This window comes from Poecilia reticulata, chromosome 20 (genome assembly GCF_904066995.2).
Source record: "Poecilia reticulata chromosome 20, P_reticulata-male-v2, whole genome shotgun sequence".
NCBI classification, from domain to species: domain Eukaryota; kingdom Metazoa; phylum Chordata; class Actinopteri; order Cyprinodontiformes; family Poeciliidae; genus Poecilia; species Poecilia reticulata.
This window is the reverse complement of record NC_088849.1, coordinates 22,792,612-22,815,341: the sequence shown is the minus strand read 5'-3', so window position 1 is coordinate 22,815,341 and position 22,730 is coordinate 22,792,612. Positions and strand designations below refer to the sequence as shown.

General features: G+C 39.4%; 1 protein-coding gene and 1 long non-coding RNA gene across 3 annotated transcripts in view; one reads left to right on the top strand and one right to left on the bottom strand.

Moving 5' to 3' along the window:
• The window catches only part of LOC103456703 (cadherin-20), a 97,558-nt gene extending 86,785 nt beyond the window's left edge, over positions 1-10,773 (top strand). For both annotated transcript variants that reach the window (XM_008396410.3, XM_008396411.3), the window contains exons 8-12: positions 2,234-2,370; positions 4,486-4,607; positions 5,277-5,394; positions 8,045-8,296; positions 8,747-10,773. In XM_008396410.3, coding sequence (XP_008394632.2) covers positions 2,234-2,370; positions 4,486-4,607; positions 5,277-5,394; positions 8,045-8,296; positions 8,747-9,270 — 1,153 coding nt within the window. In that variant the 3' untranslated portion in view covers positions 9,271-10,773. The remainder of the gene's footprint in view (positions 1-2,233; positions 2,371-4,485; positions 4,608-5,276; positions 5,395-8,044; positions 8,297-8,746) is intronic.
• LOC103456701 (uncharacterized) overlaps positions 1-18,717 on the bottom strand; it is a 172,848-nt gene extending 154,131 nt beyond the window's left edge. Inside the window, exon 1 of the long non-coding RNA XR_532300.3 lies at positions 18,062-18,717. This is a non-coding gene — a long non-coding RNA (uncharacterized LOC103456701). The remainder of the gene's footprint in view (positions 1-18,061) is intronic.
• Between the last annotated feature and the right edge of the window lie 4,013 nt (positions 18,718-22,730).

Sequence of the window (22,730 nt, the reverse complement as noted above, 5' to 3'; positions counted from 1 at the left end):
TCATCACTGACACCCTCAAGCAAGAGGGTGAGACACAGAAAGACATTTCTGAACCAATAGGCTGATTCCAGAGTATCAAGGCACCTCAGTGGGAAAGAAAAAGTGTGGCAGAAAACGCTGCACAACGAGAAGAGGTGACCGGACCCTGAGGAAGATTGTGGAGGAGGGCCGATTCCAGACCTTGGGGGAAGCAGTGGACTGAGTCTGGAGTAGAAACATCGAGAGCCACAGTACACAGGCATGGGCAGGAAATGGGCTACAGGTGCCACATTCCCCAGGTCAAAGGTCAAGCCACTTTTGAACCAGAAACAGCGGCAGAAGCGCCTGACCTGAGCTACAGAGAAGCAGCACTGGACTGTTGCTCAGTGGTCCAAAGTACTTTTTTCGGATGAAAGCAAATTTTGCATGTCATTCGGAAATGAAGGTTCCAGAGTCTGGAGGAAGACTGGAGAGAAGGACATGCCAGAAGGCCAGAAGTCCAGTGTCAAGTACCCACAGTCAGTGATGGTCTGGGGAGCTGCTGGTGTTGGTCCACTGTGTTTTATCAAGGGCAGGTCAATGCAGCAGCTATCAGGCGGTTTTGGAGCAGATGGAAGCTTCATGCTTCCATCTGCTGAAAAGCTTTACGGAGATGAAGATTTCATTTTTCGGCACGACCTGGCACCTGCTCACAGTGCCAAAACCACTGGTATACTGACCATGGTGTTACTGTTGGCCTGCCAACTCTCCTGACCTGAACCCCATAGAGAATCTGTGGGATATTGTGAAGAGAAAGTTGAGAGACGCAAGACCCAAAACTCTGGATGAGCATCCTGGGCTCCATGACACCTCAGCAGAGCCACAGGCTGATTGCCTCCATGCCACACGGCATTGAAGCAGTCATTTCTGCAAAAGGATTCCCGTCCAAGTATTGATTGCATAACTGAACATAATTATTTGAAGGTTGACTTTTTTGGTATTAAAACACTTTTCTTTTATTGGTCGGATGAAAAATGGAAATTTTTTTAGATAGGAATTTTGGGTTTTTATGAGCCGTTTGCCAAAATTATCAGTATTAAAACAATAAAAGGCCTGAAATATTTCAGTTGGTGTGCAATGAATCTAAAATATATGACATTTATATATGACAATATATGACAATTTTTATCCTTACATTATGGAAAATAATGAACTTTATTATAATATGCAAATTTTTAGAGAAGGACCTGTAAATGTAGTGTGACTCAGTACATTTATGTCATTTTCAGTCAATTCAGCTGTATTGGATCGGTATCAAACGATACAAACCTCAGATATCTGTATCGGTATCGGAAGGGAAAAATTGGATCCCTAGTACATACTTAAAAATCCTCAACAGGAAAGAGTTAGTGAAATTTTCCTTTGTAGAAATGATCTCACTTTGAGAATCTCTCATATTCAGTTGTCAGCATCCTGCTCCTTCCTCTGGGTATCTTGCTTTAGCTCTGCTCACTCAGAGGAGCTGTTGTTGGAAATCGGCCCACAGTGACAGAAGATGAGCCAAAGCAGCTCTCTGCAGGTTTGTGTTTTCCTGCCGCCTGTTTGGCACGGGGAGCAGATACTCTGATTAAGCCTCCGATCAGGAACGCCGTCTCCTCGCTGCGCCTGCAGGAGCTGCCAGATGCCTTATCTCTCCGCCGCACACACGCATGCACGCGCAGCATCGGATACGAGCGTGCGGCGGTCCTCAGACAGGATTACAGCTCCACCAAAAAACACGCAGAAGTGCACTTTATACAGCGCTGATGTGTTGATATCACTGCAAAAATCAAATTTTATCAAGTATTTTTCATCTAGTTTCAAGTGAAAATATCCTAGCACACTTGACATAGAGCAAAACTAACATAGATAACCTTTCAGCAAGATATAGGAACTTGTTTTAAGTCAATATTTCCTCAACATCGATGAAAAATTACTAGTACCCAAAAACTGTATGACTATGTTGACATATTTTTACTCAAGTAAAAAGTACAGCAGAGTAAAAATACTCCTAACATTAAATTTTTTCAAAAAAGTAAATGTAATTGAGTAAATGTCACTAGTTACTACCCAAAACAGGACAATATTAAGTGAATTTTTCTGCCAATGGAACAAGTACTTCTTTACCAATATTGATGAGTTATTGACTTAAAACAAGCACTAGACCAAAAATTCTTGAGACGACGGTTTATTTGCAGTGTGCCGATTGTTTGAAGTGTCATTTTTTGGTTTGCAGGTACTCCATCGACAGGAGCAGCGACCCCGAGAAATTCTTCTACATTGAAATCACTTCTGGGATGCTGATGACGGTGCGTTCGCTGGACAGAGAGGAGGTGGGATGGCACAACATCACAGTCCTGGCCATGGAGATGAGTGAGTAGAAAATAACCCAGATTAACTCCACCAACATCAAAATGCGACTCAATTTGAAGCAGAAATACTTCCTAAAGATCTAGAACAGTCTTTCTCAACCTGTGGCCCTCTAATGGTCTGCAAGGTAAATGGTAACTTGACTAAGGGGCTTTATCCAATCATTTTTGACCACTCATCAGTATGAGCGCTTCACACTAGAGTCTATTCACCCATTAGCACACACAAATGCTCACATTTATACACCAATACGCAGCTCGGTAGGCAATTTGGGGTTGTACGCCCAAGGGCACATCAACACGTGGGAGGAGGAAGCTAGAATCGAGCCTACAACCTTCCGATCGTAAGACAACTACTCTACCCACAGAGCCACAGTCGCCCCCCCAATATACTGGTGGAAATGAAACAACCCAGGATTACTTATAGGACCAAACGAAGTATTGATGCGTCATTCACAAACAATTCAATTCTTTTGAACAGTTCTCATTCTATGCCGTGAAGAAGTCTCAATTGGTGAGCATTTTTATTTATTACTTTTTTATACTTAATAATGCTCTGCTCACACGCCAACAGCTACTGTTATTTTTATTTAATTAAAAATAATTTAATTTGCAAATAAATACAATTTATAGAAAAAGATTTTCTTTTCTTCCAAAGCAACCTGAATCTGTTTTTATTTTATTATTCTTCTAAGTTACAAAAGCTCTAAAATGTTACTAATGCACACAACACAACTTCTTTTTTGATTTTCATGTGTTTGACATTATTGGAAAGCTTAGAATCCACACGGCCTTGTTCATGGTTTTGTCATGGCCAGTCACATTCACAAAAAACCACCACAATCCTCATTAAGATGAACTAAGACAACAATAGGACGTGTTAATGTGGGGCAGTTTCAAGTTAGGCGAGTGTCTGTTAAATGGGTTAAGTGGTCCTGAAAAAGTTTAAGACTGATCTAGAATAACTCCTGTTGCGCATCAGCAAACGCACCAAGTCACCTTCATCCTTCATCCAATGGCTTTGTTTGTCTGGAAGAGTCTTTGTTTGCTCGACACACCTTAAAGGAGGCGGTAATGGAATCACCGGCTGATTAAATAAGTTCTCGCGTGGCGGCTAATTGAAAATGAGACGTTGAGGGCAGCAGCAGGAAGACCTGGTGAGGCAGAGCGTGGCAGGAAGGAGGAAACGATGAAGAGGCAGAACGAGAATCAACAGGGAGAACAGAGGGAATCCGATTGATTTAGAGGACAGACAAAATAAAGTTACACACTTCCTCCAGTTTTACTCTCAAGGATTCTGTCGCTTTTTACTCACAATGCAATAATAAATAATCTGAGAAGAAGTTGGAAAAATAGCTACGATCACCAGAGTATGATTATTATTCAATATGAATACTAAAGCACAAATACATGGATGAACGGACGGACAGGTGGATGGACGGATGCTACAAGCTTTCATTTATATAACGGATCAAAAACTTTCCATATGTTAATGTGTTAGATTTCGTTCTGGGCTTTGACTAGACCATTGTGACTGAGAATTCGGTGTAACTGAGCTTGAGCTAAGTTGGTGAAAATCCATCCTAAAAACCTTCAAACTGTGATAAAAATGTGTAAAATGTGTACAATGAAGCTTAAAAAGTAAAAAAATATACTTTTTCAAACCAATGTAAGATGCACTTTTAGTCAAAAGAAAAAAAAAATCGATTTGTATCAGCAGCAAAATAAAAAAAGGACACCCAACTTGAATGTTTTCCTGAGAAGACATCAGTAAATGAAAGAAATGTTGACATTTAAAGTGGGCGGAGCAATCCGACTCTGTAGGTCGGACACCGTTAGACCCCGTGGAGCTTTGACCTCCAGAATCAAAGTCACATTGCTGACTGATCGATCGTGTGATGAAACCTGAGAAAGTAGTTACCGCCCTCTAATTGTATTTTTATAGCCCATTACACAGTTGGTTAAGGTATGCAAATCGCTGACTGTAATGAAGAGTAATAGAATTGTGATGGGAGCGTGAGAAGCGGTAATGTGCTGCGGGTTGGCAGTAAATGAGGGGAAGATTAAGCAAGTCCCACCGGGAGCTCAACGCCTGACAGCATCTTTGTGTCTTCTGCAGATAACCCCACGCAGATCGCCAGCGTGTCTGTGGCTGTGAGGGTGCTGGACGTCAACGACAATCCACCGTCGCTGTCGCATTACTTGGAGACGTTTGTGTGTGAAAACGCCAAAGCAGGACAGGTACAGAGACCAAAGTTACAAATCTATTGGTTTGGATCATTCACACTTAGACAAGTGAGAGTTGTGTTGAACGGACGGCATCATGTGATTCTAAAAGCATCAGTGGATGCAGTTTGAAGTCTTGCCATCTCCGCCAGCTGCCCAAAGGGATTTTGGTGTTAAAGGTTGACAGAAAATTTGAAAATATGACTTTCTAATTACGTGTTATTGGAAGATACTATTGATGACACCAGCTGTAGTCTTAAAAAAGGCAAACAATAAAATAAAATCACTAATTTGTTTGCACATTAGTGGATCTTAAACAAGCTATGCAGTTCTGGTTACTTTTAACAGTAGATTAAAAAGAAATATTACCTGAAATGGTCCATAATAAGTCACTAGTAACTAATAGGCAGTAAGCAATAAATCAATGATTCGAATAATCTCTACCAAAGACTGGATGGTAAAAGTCTTCAGTCTGGTGCTTTTTTGAAGGAAAGATTTGTTTACAGAGACTTCATAGTTCATTTTATTTGTCTTTTGTTTATTTTGGAAATTTAAAATGTCTTCCAGTTCTTTTAGAATATGCTGCCGTTACCATTATATTACTGGAGAATGTTCTGTTATTTCATAATCATCCAGTGAAACTCTGCGGTTCAGAGCAGTAATCACACTGTCGCTGTGTTCCAGCTGATCCAGACCGTGACGGCGGTGGATCCAGACGAACCTCTGGGGGGCCAACGCTTCTACTACAGCTTGGCTCCGGAGGCCGCCAACAACCCCAACTTCACGCTGCGAGACAACCAAGGTAGATGATCTGAAACACTGAGCGCGGCAGCGTTAGCTGCATGGAGCCGATCCCGACTGTCCTTGCCAGTACAGGACAAACGAAGCTCCACGTGGAGCAACAGCCTGAACTCCCTACTGTCTGCTGCATTAACTGCAAAAAACTAAATCTTACCAGGTAGTTTTGGTCCAGTTTCTAGTGCAAATATCTTAGTGAACTTGAAATAAGACAAAACAAATGTAAAAGTAACTTTTTCAGCATGATAGAAGACTTTGTTTTGAGTAAATAATTCCTTTATTTTCACGAAAAAGAACTAATTAACTGTAAAATATCTTAGTACGCTATAAATAAGGCAAAACTAACTTTTCATCAAGAACTTGTTTTAAATAAAAAAAATTGTTCCACTGGCAGATTATTAGAAATAAATTGCATGATAAATAAAAAGGTACTTGACCATTTCCATCCTAATGATTAATATTTTACAGCAATTTTATCTATTATAAAATTGATCAATTTTATAATCCATTTCATTTATTGCATTGACTGTGTGTTTATTTCTGTTTTTAATTATTGTAATTGGTCGTGTTGTTTTTTTAATAGTCCCCGTGTCAAGTGTTATTAAAGTTTATTGATCTTTGAAGGGGGGCTGCACAGTGGCTCAGTTGGTAGAGCGGTTGCCTTGCAGCAAGAAGGTTCTGGGTTCGATTCCTGGCCCGGGTCTTTCTGCATGGAGTTTGCATGTTCTCCCTGTGCATGCGTGGGTTTTCTCCGGGTACTCCGGTTTCCTCCCACAGTCCAAAAACATGACTGTCAGGTTAATTGGTCTGTCTAAATTGCCCCTAGGTGTGAGTGTGTGTGTGCATGGTTGTGTGTCCTGTGTGTCTCTGTGTTGCCCTGTGACAGACTGGCGACCTGTCCAGGGTGACCCCGCCTCTCGCCCGGCACGCTAGCTGGAGAGAGGCACCAGCAACCCTCCCGACCCCACTGAGGGACAAGGGTGTAAGAAGATGGATGGATCTTTGAAGGGCAAACTCACATTATTGTGCCATTACTACCATTTTATTACTTAAAAATAGTCTCAAAACAACATTATTGTTGTTGTAATTTCTTTGCGAATTTATCGTCCAACAAAATTTGTTATTGTGTCAAAATACTCCACTCCACATTTTGCTAAAAAGTTATTTGTAATTTTAGTTTTGTCTTATTTCAAGTGCACTAGAAGCTACACAAAATACTTTATAAGAAAATGTGTTTTTGTATTAAACTTACCCAAAATCAGTGTGAAATTAGTTTTATAGATTCAATTTATACCATAATAAAGTCCCAAAAACTAATATATGATTTAATCTCCTCCTTAATCAGCTGCAGTATGAGCATCTTATCAGTGTCGGTTGTCCTAATAGCTCTGGATGCAGTAGGTGCATCTACTGGATGGAAGTCAGGCGCTTAAACCTCCACAGCTGTAACGTCCCTGAACAACCATCTGGGACTAATTACTATAAAACTGCAGATACTTCATCCCCCACAGACTCTCGGGCTGCGACTAACGATTATTTTAGTAATCAATTAATCGGATGAAAAACTGGCACATTCTGCAGATTTTTCATTTACCCATCTAAGCCTTTTTTTAAACAATATTAGAAAAACATTAAAAGTGGCACATAAATAAACAATTCAGGCAGTAAAATGTTTGCTAAAGCTAAAAAATACTCAAATACAAAATTGAATAAAAGTTCAGTCTTTGCTTGACTCAACATCAATACAGTGTAGAGCTGATCTGATTATTTTATATCTATTAACCGATTAATAACTGATAGAACCATAATAAATGAAACATTGACCAACAGTTTGATGTGTAACTTGATCAAATGTAATGTTTACTGGCTTTGTATTTTTATCAATCAATCAAGTTTATTTGAATAACACATTTGAGCAGCAAGGCGGCTCAAGGTGCTGCACATAATGAAAACAGAAAATTACAAAGTGATAAAGAAAACACCATGCAGTCAACAACTGAACAAACATTACATTTTGATAAGTGCCATCACTCAGATTCATGCACATCAAATACGTTGGTCAATATTTAATTTATCATTTCTATAATAATAAAGCTCTTTAAACCGCTTTGCTGCTGAAATGTGCTAAACAAATAAACTTGATTGATTGAAAGCAAAAGTTGCTTAATAAATTTTTTTTTTTTTTTTTTTTTTACATAATTTGAACCTGGTGAAGCTCAATCTGAATCTGCCAGAACTGTTTCAAATAAATATATTTTATCTTAAAATATTTTCAGAAAAAAAGGTTTATTTTATCTCAAATGCACACTGTATGTATTATTTGCAGTTTTGGTTCAATGGTTGCTTTAATTGTGTTGTTCTTCCAGCAAATTAGCTTTTTTTTAGTCTTGCCGATTGTGAAATTACTCAACGATGATTTCAATAATTGATTAATCACGATTAATCATTTCATCTCCAACAGATTCACAGTGACTCTTGAGCATCTTATGCTACAATACTGTGCAGAAATTCTTATCCAGCTCTAAAAACCTCAGAAGGTCTCCAGTAAGAAGAGATCAATTGATAGACGGCTTTATAAATGTCGACCGAATGCTGGTCTCAAGACTTTCACCTTCCCTACAGTCAGAGCTGAACCTTATCTCTGCTGTCTCCAGACAACACGGCGTGGATCCTGACGCGCCGCGGCGGCTGGTCCCAGCAGGACCAGACCGTCTTCTACCTGCCCATCTTCGTGTCTGATGGCGAGCAGCCGATGCAGACCAGCACCAGCACTCTGACCATCCGGGTGTGCAGCTGCGACCAGGAGGGAAATGTCATGTCGTGCAACGCCGAGGCCTACAGCCTGCCTGCCAGCCTCAGCAAAGGAGCGCTCATTGCTATTCTGGCCTGCATCTTCGTCCTGCTGGGTGAGTGAGCAGCCAGCGCTGCAACTTGTGCAGAACAAGTTGTTTCTTGTGGTTTTCCTTGAACAAAGCCACCAGTGGCTCCTTGAACCTCTTAATAATTTAGCGAAATATTAAAAAGAACCAGTTTCACATTTATATACAGATATTAACGCTGAGCAATTAATTGATTTCAATGATTACTCAAATTTTTGAAGATTTAATTTGAAAAAAAATCCAGATTTTCCAAAAATTAAATCTTTAAACACCAAAAATTTGATTAATTTGAATATTTCCCATCATACTACAGTAGATTTTGTTTTGTAAGGGATGATAGCTGTAATTCCACTATAATGTGGTTGTACAAGTGTAAAAAAAAATAAAGAAAATGCATCGTACAAAAATAAAAAAATTGTACATAAATATTCTGGTAAGGTTTTGTACCGACTTCCACTTTTTTATTCTTTTCACCAGTGATGATTCTCCTCATGCTTTCCCTCCGGACACATCGTAAAAAGCCCTACCTCTGCGACGAGGAGGAGAATGTGCACGAGAACATCGTACGCTACGACGACGAAGGCGGCGGTGAGGAGGACACCGAGGCCTTCGACATCGCCGCCATGTGGAACCCCAGGGAAGTGCACCACCCTCTAGGCAAGATACGGCAGGACATGATGCCGGAGATCGAGAGCCTGTCGCGCTACGTCCCTCAGCCGTGCGTGATCGGCGTGGGCAGTGGCGAGGACAGCAACGTCCACGGCTACGTGCTGGCGAAGCTCCTGGAGGCCGACCTGGACCCGTGCGCGCCGCCGTACGACTCCTTGCAGACGTACGCGTACGAAGGCGAAGGCTCGGTGGCAGAGTCGCTCAGCTCACTGCAGTCGGGAACGTCGAACGGCGACCATGAGTACGACTACCTGAACGACTGGGGGCCACGCTTTAAAAAACTGGCAGAGATGTATGGAGTGCTGGAGACAAACACGCCTCCCATGTGGTAGAAGAAGAAAGGCAAAACACAAATGAGAAGACAACGCTGGGACGCCCATATTCTACATCCGAAGGCTGGATTATCAGCAGCCTTGAAGGCCTTCAAACCTGCAGAGGCAGTCTGAGCCGGGTTTAAATCTTCTTCAAAGATGGGCTGGATTTTTGGGCCTCATGGGGCCCGGTAGAGGAACAGCTTCAAAGCACATGTTAACCCCCTCCTCGGGTCTGAAACACCCAGAGACAGAGCCTCTTTGGTTCAAAGTGTTTGAGCTGGAGATGAAAACTCCCTGCACCACAGAGATGTTTTCTTCTGAGAGAAAGTCAGTGTTTTGATGTGTTTTTGGTCCTAATTTACTCCTTTGTTTCAACTTTTATATTTATGTTTTAATTTATTTGGGTTCTTCAACTAGCACTGTGCGTAAACTTTTAAAAACATCACATATGTTGTGACAGTAGACACCTACGGTTTGCTAGAAAGGAATTTTCAATGCTTCTAAAAGTCACACTCATTGGTATAAATTACTGGATTGGACATTACGTCACTATCATGTGTCAGTGAAATTTGAAGTCCTAAAAAATCATGCCGTGCCATCATCCTCCTACTACTACGACTTCATGTCGTCTTCTTTGTCGTTTCTGCCAGTAGTAACATCCGGTTGTTGATCATGTGATTCCTGTGATGTGAAAAAAGTGTTTCCATTACAGTTTTGCGAAAGAAACTAATTTCAATACAGTCTAAAAAATGTACTTGATGCTAGCTCAAAAACCTTTTAATAAAAAAAAAAAAAGAAGTTTATTTTTTCAGAAATTTCCATGTTTCCATTAAGAAAATGTATCTTTGTAATTTGAACAATTAAGTGAAACGCACTTGACAACCCTGATTTTCTCTCAGGATTGTGGATATGACTCAAGGCACAGAAATGGCATCACTATCTAAAGAGGCTAATAGGTGATGTCCAGTCCAGTGATCTATATCAATGGTATCGTTGTATTCTCATATGGGTCTTCGATGTGTTTATTATGATGTTGTCTGTCATTTTTCACCCCTTTGTATTACGATTCCCAAACAGTTTTCTTGAAAGCATAAAGAAGTTGCCATGAGGCAGGGTGGAGGTTTATCTGGACAGAAATCTGAACGAGCACACGACCAAGTCGCCTTTCGTTTCCGATCCCACCGCCGTGCCAAACGGAGTCCGACAGCGGAGAGGCTCCAACCGTCACGTTGCTTTTCTCCAACCGTTTGGGCTGCAGGGACACTGATCAACCTGCAATAAGTGCCAAATGTATAAAGAACAAAAAGACTTAAGTAAAAAAAAAAGAATCCAAGAGAGACGGAAACACCAAAATATGAAATAAGGATTTTAGAAACTGAGAAAGATGTAAAAAGTGCTTTTTCATTATTGAATTGGGCAGATTTACTTGAATTCAATACGGTGAGTCATACTGCACCAAGTGGTATGTGAATGTAGATATTTTTTGTATTCTTGTTAATAAAAGCTTTTTTAAAAAATGTTTGTTGTTGAACAATAATTAAGCTAAAGTTTAGAGTGAGCACCTCCATAAAAACACAATACCAAGAGAAATGACATCAGCAGTGGTGTTAGGGGGTAATTGGGCAATTATTTGAAGTTCAAAATGTACCCAGTCCAAAACTTTTTAATTATACAATCAAAGAGGTATGAATTATTACTCCTTGAAAAGCTCTTGGCTTAGTGTTAGCACTCTTTGGCCTTGCTATGAATGAGCGGTCTGCACAAAATGGAAATAAAATGGAGTGGCATCAGGTTATAGCGGTTGTAGGATTTCTCTTTTGTTGTTGGTAAAAGACCACAAGATATTGCTCCTGTTAATGCTAAACTCTTACATATGTTTTGGTTGCATCTACCCAGAATGCAACCAGCAACCAGCAAAGCTAATTTAGGAGTGGTCTCCAGTCCGCTTGGCGTTCACATAGGCATCCAAACTGCCCGAGAGTTCATTTCAACCGAATCTAAACCTAGGTTTGTAGGCAAATCAGAGATTGCTTTTTTGGTTGATTACGCATTCAGACCTCCCCAAACAAAACAGACTTTTCTATAAAATGCACTGGAGCTGGATCAAAGCGGACCAAACAGGGCTTGTGTGAATACCTATTGGGATTAAGAGGTAAACAAAAACTTGGTTGGTTTTGTTAGTCAAGAGATGCTGAGAACATTCAGAGTAGGTCTGATCTTTAAACGTCTGACATGAAAACAGTGTTACCTTTTAGGAGATTTTAAAATGCTTCATTTTGAGGTAAATTTCTGCTGGATTTTGATGTCATTTGCTTGTTTTTGCTACTGTACCCCAATGGCAGTATATGGAAAAGAAAGTTGAACTGTTTTATATTCTTTGAATGTCATTTTGTAGTTTCAAAAAACTGTCAAAGACGAGGAGGAGGATCTGCACTCACTTCTACTGCATTCTCATCTCTTCAGCATACATCTCTTGTCATTTTTCAGCACATAGAGCTCACATCCCAGAGCCTCTTTCCTCCTCACTGCCTTTCTCTGCGCCATCCAGCAGTATAAATTAATCCCTTACATCCAGATGCAACACCGCGGCATCCTCTCCTTCACATTTGCCCCGCTGTCGACTTCTCCCACGGCCATTTCCAGGAAAGAGCTTTGCCACCGAAAGGCTCTGTGGGGCTAATTTTGTCTTAAGCTCCACTGCTCTCCCCAACAGACAATGGAGCTCAAACGCTTCAAGATAATAAGAAGCCTTGCAGCTCTAATCCTACTGAGGGTAAACCGCGGCAAACCCACTGAATCATCCCCTAATGCCGAATAGAAAAACACTTCGCTCTGCTGGAAATTAGGGGGCGGAAAGAAAACCCTCAGGCTCTGGAGAGAAGAGCAGGTCAAGCCAATCTGACACATGAAGAATGAAACGTATATTTGTAGACATTTTTCCTCCAAATATTCTCTTCCTTCTAGCAAACACAGTATTAGTTTGCACATCTCACAGAAACTGTCAACCCTGCCGGTGGAGGGTTGATGATTTGAGCTGATTATGTATTCATAGGACAATGGCACCTTGTGGCGTTTTCTCACCAGTAGATTTGGTTCGATTGGGGACCAAACTTGCAGTTTGTTACATTTTCAGCTGCTGCGGTTCTCTTTCACGCCGCACTGAGTCAAACCAATCAAGCTAATTGAAAAAGCTGTTCCTCTCCTTGCCTCTGTGGGGCGCTGCACCAAGAACCCCTCAAGAAAACAACACAAAAACCTCTGAAGACGACACTGAGCACAACTCCCTTCTTCACAAAACGTAAACAAAAATGGAGTGCCGTCAGATTTTAGTGGTTGGAGGATTTCACTTTTGTCTTCCCCCGCTAGCGCTAAACTAGCATGTTTGTTTTGGTTGTATTCTCCCAAAATGCCCGACTTTATTAGTGACTTCAAAGAGACATAAATATTCTGTAATTAAGATTCGCTGATGAATTAAATATACATGTACATTTTTTCTTGATTTGTTTGATTTTTGTTTCTTAGGTTTTTGTTTCCCTCATAATGCTAATGGAAGCTTAAAATATAGTCAGACACATTTGTATTTCTTATTTCAGCTGTCAGTCCTCACAAAAAAAATGTATAACGTTTACCATCCATATATTTATAGATATAAATGTGCTGTAATTTAGATTAGTTTATGAATTAAAAATAGCGTAAATATATATATATATTTATATTTTTTTAAAAGTTTTTTTCCTAATAAAATATTGTTAGTTGAAGGTCAAAATATAGACAAACATTTCTTTATTTCAGCCTTTTCAGTCCTCAGACTTCTGTAGATAACCAGATATAGATTTCCTATAAACAGCTTCAGTCTCTTTAGAGTTTGTCCTTGACATGTCTGCTCTGTCCTTCATCTGATCTGAGCAGGACATTGAGACAGAAATAAATGTCTGAGCAGCAGCAGCACCTTTTTGTAAGACTCTGAACTCCTGTGTTTTAGTTTAGGGGAGATATTAATATTTGATTCTGCTAAGGCAGTGCCCTGCGGCTATTTCACACAAATTAAAATCCCATTTCCTTTCATTACATGAGAACTTAATTCTATTAGTTCCACGGAAAAACATTTCAGCAGTCAGCGGCGGCCAGGTCTGAGGAGGCTTTAAGGGGCGAGAAGTCCTGATAAAGTGCTTCAGAGGTCAGCCGCCATCGCCGGGTGAAGGAGAGGGCGGAGGATTCACCTCAGGCTACGCCATCAAACAGGAGGATGAAGAGCAGGAGCTGTCATCATCGGTCTGGGATTACAGGATTTCACAGGGGAGTTGCCAGCAGACGTCATTCTGCATCCTCCAAGCACTTCACAGGAAACCAGCAGCTGCATGAAGCTGCTCTCCAAGATAAATCTTTATCTTCTGATTCACCTCATTCAGAAAGTGGAGTTTTACCGATTATTCATTCCAGTGGGAATCCAAATTCATCAGTAAAGCAAAGATCTTCAGAAAATTCAATCTCAATGTTGGGAAACAACTGGGTCTGCTCAGATACCAAATTTGATGGACGATAAATTGTCGCAGAAACTTCTGCAATAAACTTTTCATATTGTTGTTTTGAGACCATTTTCAACTAGTTTAATGGTAATAATGGCATAATAATGCAAGGACACATTTTCAGATTCAGAGATCAATAAATTTTAAACTAATTAATCTTTAATTTTTTGAGTTTCAAAACTCAAAATTTTCAACTTTTGGTGCTGAAAACCTCCCACCTTTTTTTCTAGAACATTTTCTGATGTTAATCTAAAAATTTCAGATTTTTTTGACAGAAATATACTCCTTTTTTTCTAGCTACAGTAACAATAATCCCATTTTACACATAACTTTTTCAGGCAATATGATTTTTTTTTTCTAAGAATAGACTAACACTGACTCTGAATATTCTGATTTATTTCATGTCACTTCTCCAAGTAGATTTAGGCAAGATTCAGTTTCAAAAGACTCCTAAACAACAAAGATATTTGTCTTCAAAAGAATCAACTGAAACATGTGAAAGAAATAAAATATTGTTAAATTACCTTTTTTTTTTTTATCTAGTGTAAAAAGCTAAAATAAAATTTTTCCACAATCCATTTTGTCTTCCCCGTTCTTCTCAACAACTGATCTAAATGTTTTGCTTTTTGAGCTTTCCTAAGATCTGCTGAGACAGAGCAGCAGTTGTAACAGCTGGATAAACCTGCAGGTCTATCTGATGGATAAGTCCATCCACTGACGTCCGGATAAAGCCGGATTTGGGGTCAGAAATTGCTTATCTAAACAGAGAGCTGTATGACACCTGCTCTGAGAATTACACATTTTTGTTGTGAGCGTAGCCTCCTTTAATCTGTCACGCCACCCATCCAGCCTCTGTGGTGCATTGATTAAGGCGGAGAGGCGTAAACAGATCGATGGCTCTCGGGGAGGCAGACATGCCGGCTCGGATGCTAGCAGTAGCAGCTGCTACACAAATATGAATCAGGTGTTAGCGACACTGCTGAGATACTGTAGCACCAGTAAGAATGGTTTACATCAAGAGCTACATTCAGCTCAAGGGTATACGAATGACAAAAGGTGCAGAAAAATATATATATTTGTTGGAGAATCGCAATTCCTAATCCTGGGAATTTTAATATAAATTCACTTTGGTTATTACAAGAAAGTCTGCATTTTGTTTAAAGGTAAAGTTTTGGAGATTTATAAAACATAAATGTGCTAAGACTGGGTGTTTCACAATAAATGTATCTGGATGATGAATTGTCCCAGAAGTTACAATAATCTTGTTTTGATTAAATAAACTTTAACTTCTATAGACAATGACATTTTTACTTAAGTAAATGTGATTAAATTAAGGCTCCTAATATTAGTGAGTGCAAAGACTTTTTGGAAAACAAAAATAGCTAGCTAGCTAACATATTCTAAATGTTACAAACTTGCATGTTTCATGCTAATGTAATATTTAGCCAGTTGGACAGAGTCTCATGGCAGCAGATGTTCACACCAGACACTAATGACGTTACCCAGACCGCTAAAGGTCAGAGAGTGATGGAAGCAGAGATGACAAATGGAGAAAAGAGGAAAATAGGCAGCTAATGTCACCAATGCAAGATTTCCTGACACTGACGTTTATTCTATTAGTCGCTTGGCTGATGGAAAAAACTAAAAAAGAAAGGAAAAACTGCTTCCAACAGTGCAAGGTACCATGCTGAAATTCAAAGTCCAGACAAGCAACAATGCTAATAGCTGCAAAAATGCGGAGTCTCCACAATAGTTTTGGAAAACAACAAGTGAAAACAATTTGGAAAAGAAACATTTTCAAACAGAGGGACTGCAAAGGGATGGCATACAGACACGTTGACATGTCCAGAAATTTTGCGCATGTGCAGAACGCGGCAGGACGAAAAGACAATTTGCTTACAATCTCATTAAAATAAAGCCTGGAGATGTATGCATTATTAATTTAAGAAGCATACAGAGTAGATGAACCATGACTTCGAGACCAGCAAAAAGAAAGTACATTGACTCTCTTAACCAATGTTCAAGAGAAAGAGAAATCAACAAAATGGCAGTCAGGATCGCCCGTATGAGACAGATAATGAATAAATGTCTAAGAATGTGGACAAGCTGCCTGCAATCTACTTAGTGAACACGAAGTGCGTGTAGCTTCAAGGCCTGAAATCCACAGACACATATAATCAACATTTAAACAGCTTTGTAAAGGACGTAGGAACTCTTTGTGTGAATAACAAGGTTCTGACGGGCAAAGTAAGTACATGTACTAACATCGCTACATGTCCGTCTTAGCTAGCAGATAAAAGCTACATCAGCTAAGCTAATTTTGCGAGTTCAGAAGTAAGTGCAACAGTAAATATTTACTTATCTTAGTATTACACAGAAGTGGGTAGAATACTCAAGACTTGTAATCAAACAATAGTTATAATGCACTTAAATTGTTTTTAAGTTAGACAGGAATGAGGCAAGAGTCAGTCCTAAGCTTGTGGCTCGTTTATTGTCGTCATAGCAACTGTCAAGACAGTTAGCTACGGCACCTACCAAGATGGCTGTCACCAACAAAGTTCCCAGAATTATGACGTCACATGACAACTATATATGACTAGCAAAGCACTTAAATCCTTTTTCTTGTTTATATCATACGTACATTTAAGATTTAGCATGTTATGTTGACAAGTTGACAGCTAAAACTAATGGTAGTTCTAAACAGCGAGAAACTTGTCTATATATTTTCACTGATAGCTTCTGCATGTTCAGGTCCAAACACCCAAACTGGGTCAATATTTGACAGATCTCTGGGAAATTCTCGCCTGCTGTAGGAGGGGAAGATTTTCTTTTAAAGAATCCAAGGCATCACCTGTAAAAGGTGAGAAAACCGGAGTAAATGTTGGTGGGACAGATGTAGCGCTCGTCTGATGACTTTGATGGAAGGGGATTTAGTGGAAACGGCTGGCCCAGCGTTTTTACCACATCTGATGGATTAGACGAGTCGGAGCAAAGGCTGTGCGCGGGAAAGCAGCGCGTTTCTCACAGAGCCAGTCTCACTCAACGCTTCATTTCAACAGGGGGCGAAGGAAACAAGTGTGGAGTGTGTATCTGAGGATGGTGGGATGCAGGTGTGTGTTTGTGTGTGTTGGTGCATAATTCTGCTTGTCTGCTTTTATGATTGTGGGCATAAAATATGCAGCGCCTGCAGAAAACGGCTTGCAGGCGTGTGTGATGATAGCATAATAAAGGTTTCTACAGTCGATATTCCAGTGTGGGCAAATCATTTGTCTGCGGCCACGCATCACTAGGAACCATCGCAATCAATATGGGCGTAGATAAATTGGGAGACCAGGGGGAAAACATCACCTAACTCTTAAAAAACCTAAGGGATACTAAGAATAAGAGAGCTTTGCATCTCCACTAGATTGCTTCTTTAAGTTGTTAAAGCACTTTCTGCTAAAACAACATGTGTGATGGTAAAAAAAAAACTGTTTCCTGGTATAAAAAAATATACATTTCTACCCAATTCTGTCACAGCTGCATTAAGTCTGCTTGTGTCACAGATGATAACCAAAAAATTATGATCTGATTTAGGCTAAACTTGATAGACTACAAAACATTTTTCATTGAGATCTGAGACTTGGTACCGTTTCCAGCTCCAATTTGTGGAGAAAAATATAGCTGGATGGATAAAGCCTGAAAACAAATACATAAGTGATGTATATGGAATTTGATAGAAACTAAAAAAAGGATTTGAAACTGAAATAAGCCCCTTTTTTTCAGTTTCAAAATTCCCGGCTCTTTTTTGTGGCGTTGGACCTCAAAAGATGGGGGTTGTGAAACCATGACTGACAACTCAACACAGCCTGGTCAAAATATTCACTGTTGTTGCTCTCAGGAACCACGTAAACTGGAAATGTCTTTAAATCATCATTCATATTATACATTTATTTAATTGGTTTTGAAAAACAACATGTCTCAAAGATATAATCAAATTATCTCAGCACATGACATTAGTCTCAGTGGAAGTTAAAAACAAAGAAAATATAAATCCAAATCTAAAACAAAAATCTCAAAATTGTTTTTCCAGTTTCAAATCTTTTTCTCAGCTTGAAAATTATTTTTCAATTTGATTTCTTTCATTCTTTTTAAATGCAGTTTTTGATTTTTTTTCACCAAACTTGATGACCCCAATTTAACTCCATATATTTAAAATGAAGTGCATACAACATGTTAGTACTCTAAACAAGTGCAGCAAAACCAGTCCAAAAAAACTGGGGGTTAAAAATCGGTTGACTCACCACTGCAGTTGAAATTTCTCCACATCCAGTCCGTGGGTCTTCAGAAAAGGTTCACTGCCTTTTTGTTTCAGTAACTTAAATTAAAAAGCCATGTGTCTGGGAGTGGCGTCGTGGGTCAAGTAGGCAGGCGTCCCATGGTCAGAAACGAACAGACTGTCCTGAGCTCATTTACCACCCTGATCCATTTACAGCGTTTCTTCTCCCTTTTAGCTGCCAAATAATCCCACAAGTGTTCAAAAACATACAGAAGCTGCACACAACTGTTCATTCGTCCTGCTGCTAACCTGAAATTAGCTAGCAACTTAAACCATGACTAGACTCAATAAGTTCGGCTGGAGGATGTTCTCTTTAAATACTGACATTGTTTTTATTAAATAATTGCGCAAAATATCCGACCGTGGTATCACCACAACGATATTGAATCTAACTGTTGATATTTTCTACATTCCTTGAAGCTACTGAACGTAAGTTAGCTTCTCCGCCCTTTGACCGCTAATGGAACGTTCCAGAATTCTCTGGAGCGGCAGGAAACGCCCATTGGCTGAAACTCGAGCTGTGATTGGTTGATCAGACTTCCTGTTGTTTGAATTACTTTACAACTCTAGCTACCAAAATCACTTCTCCTTTTGTACGGAATAGAATTAGGTCAAATAAAAAAATAATAATAATAAAATAAAACATCTGATAGAATTCCAGCTTTTTGTGACTTGTTATAAGAAAAAAGTCAGAAAAAATGTAAGTTGAAAAAAGTTAGTTTGAATTTGTTATTTTACTTTTACTCAAAATGTTTTTGGTTGAGTCGTATTGCATCTTTGGACAATTTTTCCCTTTGGTTTGGATGTTATGCAGCTGGAAAGATTCTTGCTCTTACTTTTTCACTTTCAGACAATTGTTATAATGCATACCCGTGGCAACAAAGTATTGTTTTTAAAACTGGGAGCATCTAATTAGTACCTCAAAAGCTCAAATAATACCTCAAATATGATCCCAAATTCCAGAGGAGCTTCATAAATACAGAGAGCAGAGACAGAAGGAGGAATTCAAACTCTATCCTAAATATGTAGCCATTTAAAGAGGAGCAGCAAAAGCAAATGAGGCGGATTAGCAGTGCTGATTTCAACGTAGCAGCCTACTGAAAGACATTTTCAGTTTGTTTTGAAGTAGACATATACTTCTTCAACTTCCTGTGTATTCCCTCTTAAAAAATGAAGCTACAATTTTAATAGTTTATGAAGGCTAGCTTTGATATAGAAATTAGTTTGTCAATAATTTTTATATTTGATTTGATTTTAGCATCTTAAAGCAAATTCTGTCATTCAGAGGCTCTTTAGCAGACATATGTTGACTATTTGGGTTAATGTTTATGTATCGCCAAATAACTACATTATACAGTCAATGTTTGAGTTGGTCTGAAAGTGAAACACTACATCTTAGATATGTAATACCCTCACTGTCTGAACTGAATTACTAATTTTACTTTTTTAGAGCCCTCGTGGTGTGGGGGCCCTAATCAGCCTTGGGCCAGACTGTATGAAAGATATCATTGCCATCCTTTGTCCTCTTAGTAATAGAAAGAGACAGATGCACAAAAAACTGAATTCAGTTGATTAGTTATGAAAAATCAGGGTTGAAAAAGTCAAGATGTGTCATCCAGATTTCCAAAGCAGAAGCTGGAGGCTGTAAGGAGTTTATGCTCCTTTTTTCACACGAAACAATACTCCAGTAAAAGACTTATGTTGAAGAGGCGAGGGCTTGCTGCTGATATACTGAACCATCTGTTGTTTACACCCCAGCGCTACCTCATGGGCATCCTCTGTGAAGAAAATGAGACAAAAGCACAGGAGCTGATGAGTGCTCTCGAATTTATAAGCCCTGGTTTTTATTCATTTACCATCCCCTGATGAGAGCCTGAGCTTTCCTCCCTGTGAGGTCTGCAGTGACTTAACTGAAGTCACAGATAGTTTTGAACTAAAGTTATGCAGTGAAATGGAGAAAACTGAAGATTAGTTGTGGCAAATGTCTTGGAGCATATTGTACATATTGTGTATTAGTTTGTTTTTCAGGTTGGTTTCCACAATGGGCAGAGTTAGTGAAGGAGAATATTGGTGATTATTGCTTCCGGAAGACAATAAACAAATGTTTTCTGACAAACAGCAGAGGGATGTTTGGTCTTTTACTAAAAGAAATTAACAGTTTGAGTTCAATGGACTAAATTACATGAGAGTTTAAAACTGTTTGCATCTCATTGAGCGGAATAAATTAGCTTAGTGGAGAAACTTTAAGCATTTCTTCCAGCTGTTTACCAGTTTTGCACTCATCTCAGCAGGGATTTCAACCCACTCCTCCATATAAAAATTCTCTAACTTTTTTAAGGTTCAAGGCAGGCTCTTGGTAAATCAGATTACCATAAAAGATTTACACCTTGCAGCTCAAAACTGTGGAAGACACATTGACCATTCTGTGTCAATGTTCCCAGTAAGATCTTTAAATGATTCAGAGAAGTGGTTGGGTGATTCCAAAACTGAGCTGGTTGGGAGAAAGGATGTGTGGTTGGTCTGTTGGAAGAATGGTTGTCTGGGAGGATGGTTGGTTGGTTGGTTGTCTAGTTGGTTGGTTGGTTGGTAGGTTGTCTGGGAAGATGGTTGGTTGGTTTTTGGTTGTCTAGTTGGTTGGTTGGTAGGTTGTCTGGGAGGATGGTTGGTTGGTAGGTTGTCTGGGAGGATAGTTGGTTGGTTTTTGGTTGTCTAGTTGGTTGGTTGGTTGGTTGGTTGGTTGGTTGGTTGGTTGGTTGGTTGGTTGGTTGGTTGGTTGGTTGGTTGGTTGGTAGGTTGTCTGGGAGGATGGTTGGTTGGTTGGTAGGTTGTCTGGGAGGATGGTTGGTTGGTAGGTTGTCTGGGAGGATGGTTGGTTGGTTTTTGGTTGTCTAGTTGGTTGGTTGGTAGGTTGTCTGGGAGGATGGTTGGTTGGTAGGTTGTCTGGGAGGATGGTTGGTTGGTTTTTGGTTGTCTAGTTGGTTGGTTGGTAGGTTGTCTGGGAGGATGGTGGTTGGTTTTTGGTTGTCTAGTTGGTTGGTTGGTAGGTTGTCTGGGAGGATGGTTGGTTGGTAGGTTGTCTGGGAGGATGGTTGGTTGGTTTTTGGTTGATTGAAATATTTTACTTGGCTTTCAACTCCAGCAGGATCTAGTTTTAAATTGTATGTCTTTGTTTTTAAACTGTAAGAGTTTTTATTTTGTTTTTATTGTTATGTTGTCTTTTGAAGTACCGTACAGCACTTTGTATCAGCTGAGGTTGTTTTAAAGTGCTTTATAAATAAAGTTGGTTTGGTTTTTGGTTTTGAAATGACGGTTGTCTGAAAGGATGGTTAGTTGGAGAAATGTCTTTTCAATAATTGGTCATGTTGCTCCCAATAATGCTTGAATAAATGCTTGAAACTGTTGCCATCTTAGCAGTGTGAACTTTTAAAAACCTCGTTAGCAAGGTTCCATAAATAAAACATTAGAATCCATGAGAAAGTATCCAGCCAGGTGCTGAAATAACTTACAGCTTTCTTGTTACTGTTCAGGCTACAGTTCAACCTATTCCAAACAAATTTCTGTCATTTTTACTTCAGGTTATGGAGGAAAATTGTTCTAATTTCCTCTGGTCTGATGGAAATTTTCAAACATGTAAACCTCTCATAAGCAGAGATTGACATGCTGTCAGGATGGAAATGAGCTCCTTCATACTCTGTCAACCCCACAACCCCAACCGTCAGTTATTGAGGGTCGCAGGTGAACAAATACAAGAACCTCACACATGCAGACTAATTAACCTGTCATTATATCCACACCTGAAGCACCAAAATTGCTTTTTCACATCTCTCACATTTAGCAGTTGCAGAGATTGAGGGTAATTTTTCTGATGTTGCCATTTTTCAGTTTGATTGCATTCAGTTTGTGAAGCAGTAATGGTTGCACAAACACAGTAGAAAAATAATTATTATTTCTGTGGCCAACAGAAAAGCTATTTTGGATGCTTTTTGGCATTTTTATAATTCAAACTCCTCGTCTAGATGCTGATTGTTGGTTTGCTCCTCTTCATAACAATGGAGAACAAACAACAAAACCCATCAGAACGTGATGCTCGATAGGAAATGGGGCTCTGTAATGTGCATTATTGATCCATTCTGCATTGTTTATGAAAATTTAAAACATAAACATGAATTAACCCATGTACTGCAAAGGGATTTTAGCAATAGTAGACAGAAAAACACAGCCCTCTTTGAAGATCCATCGCTCAGCCACACTTTCAAGTGGAAACACCATTTAAAGTTTTAGGAAGTTATAGACAGCTGGACTTTACCAGAATAAACTAGTATTTAAATAACTTTTATTGTTTTTACACAATCCCACTGTAAGTTTTATTTATTTTAATAAGATTTCCTCAGAAATCTTATTAAAATAAATAGAAGGTGATGTCTAGAAGGTGATGTCACATTCTAGTTTTCAACCCTGTGAAATATCCAGAAACCTTTTTGATTTAAACCACTTTCATGTCCACAGTTTCTCCTCCACAGATACAATTTACATATCAAAACGTAGACATTTCTCTCTGTTTTCACCCAGTGCACCTCTCTCTGGTTTAACAGATTCTGTTTTCTTTTAAAACCCACCAGAGTGCAGAGATCGCT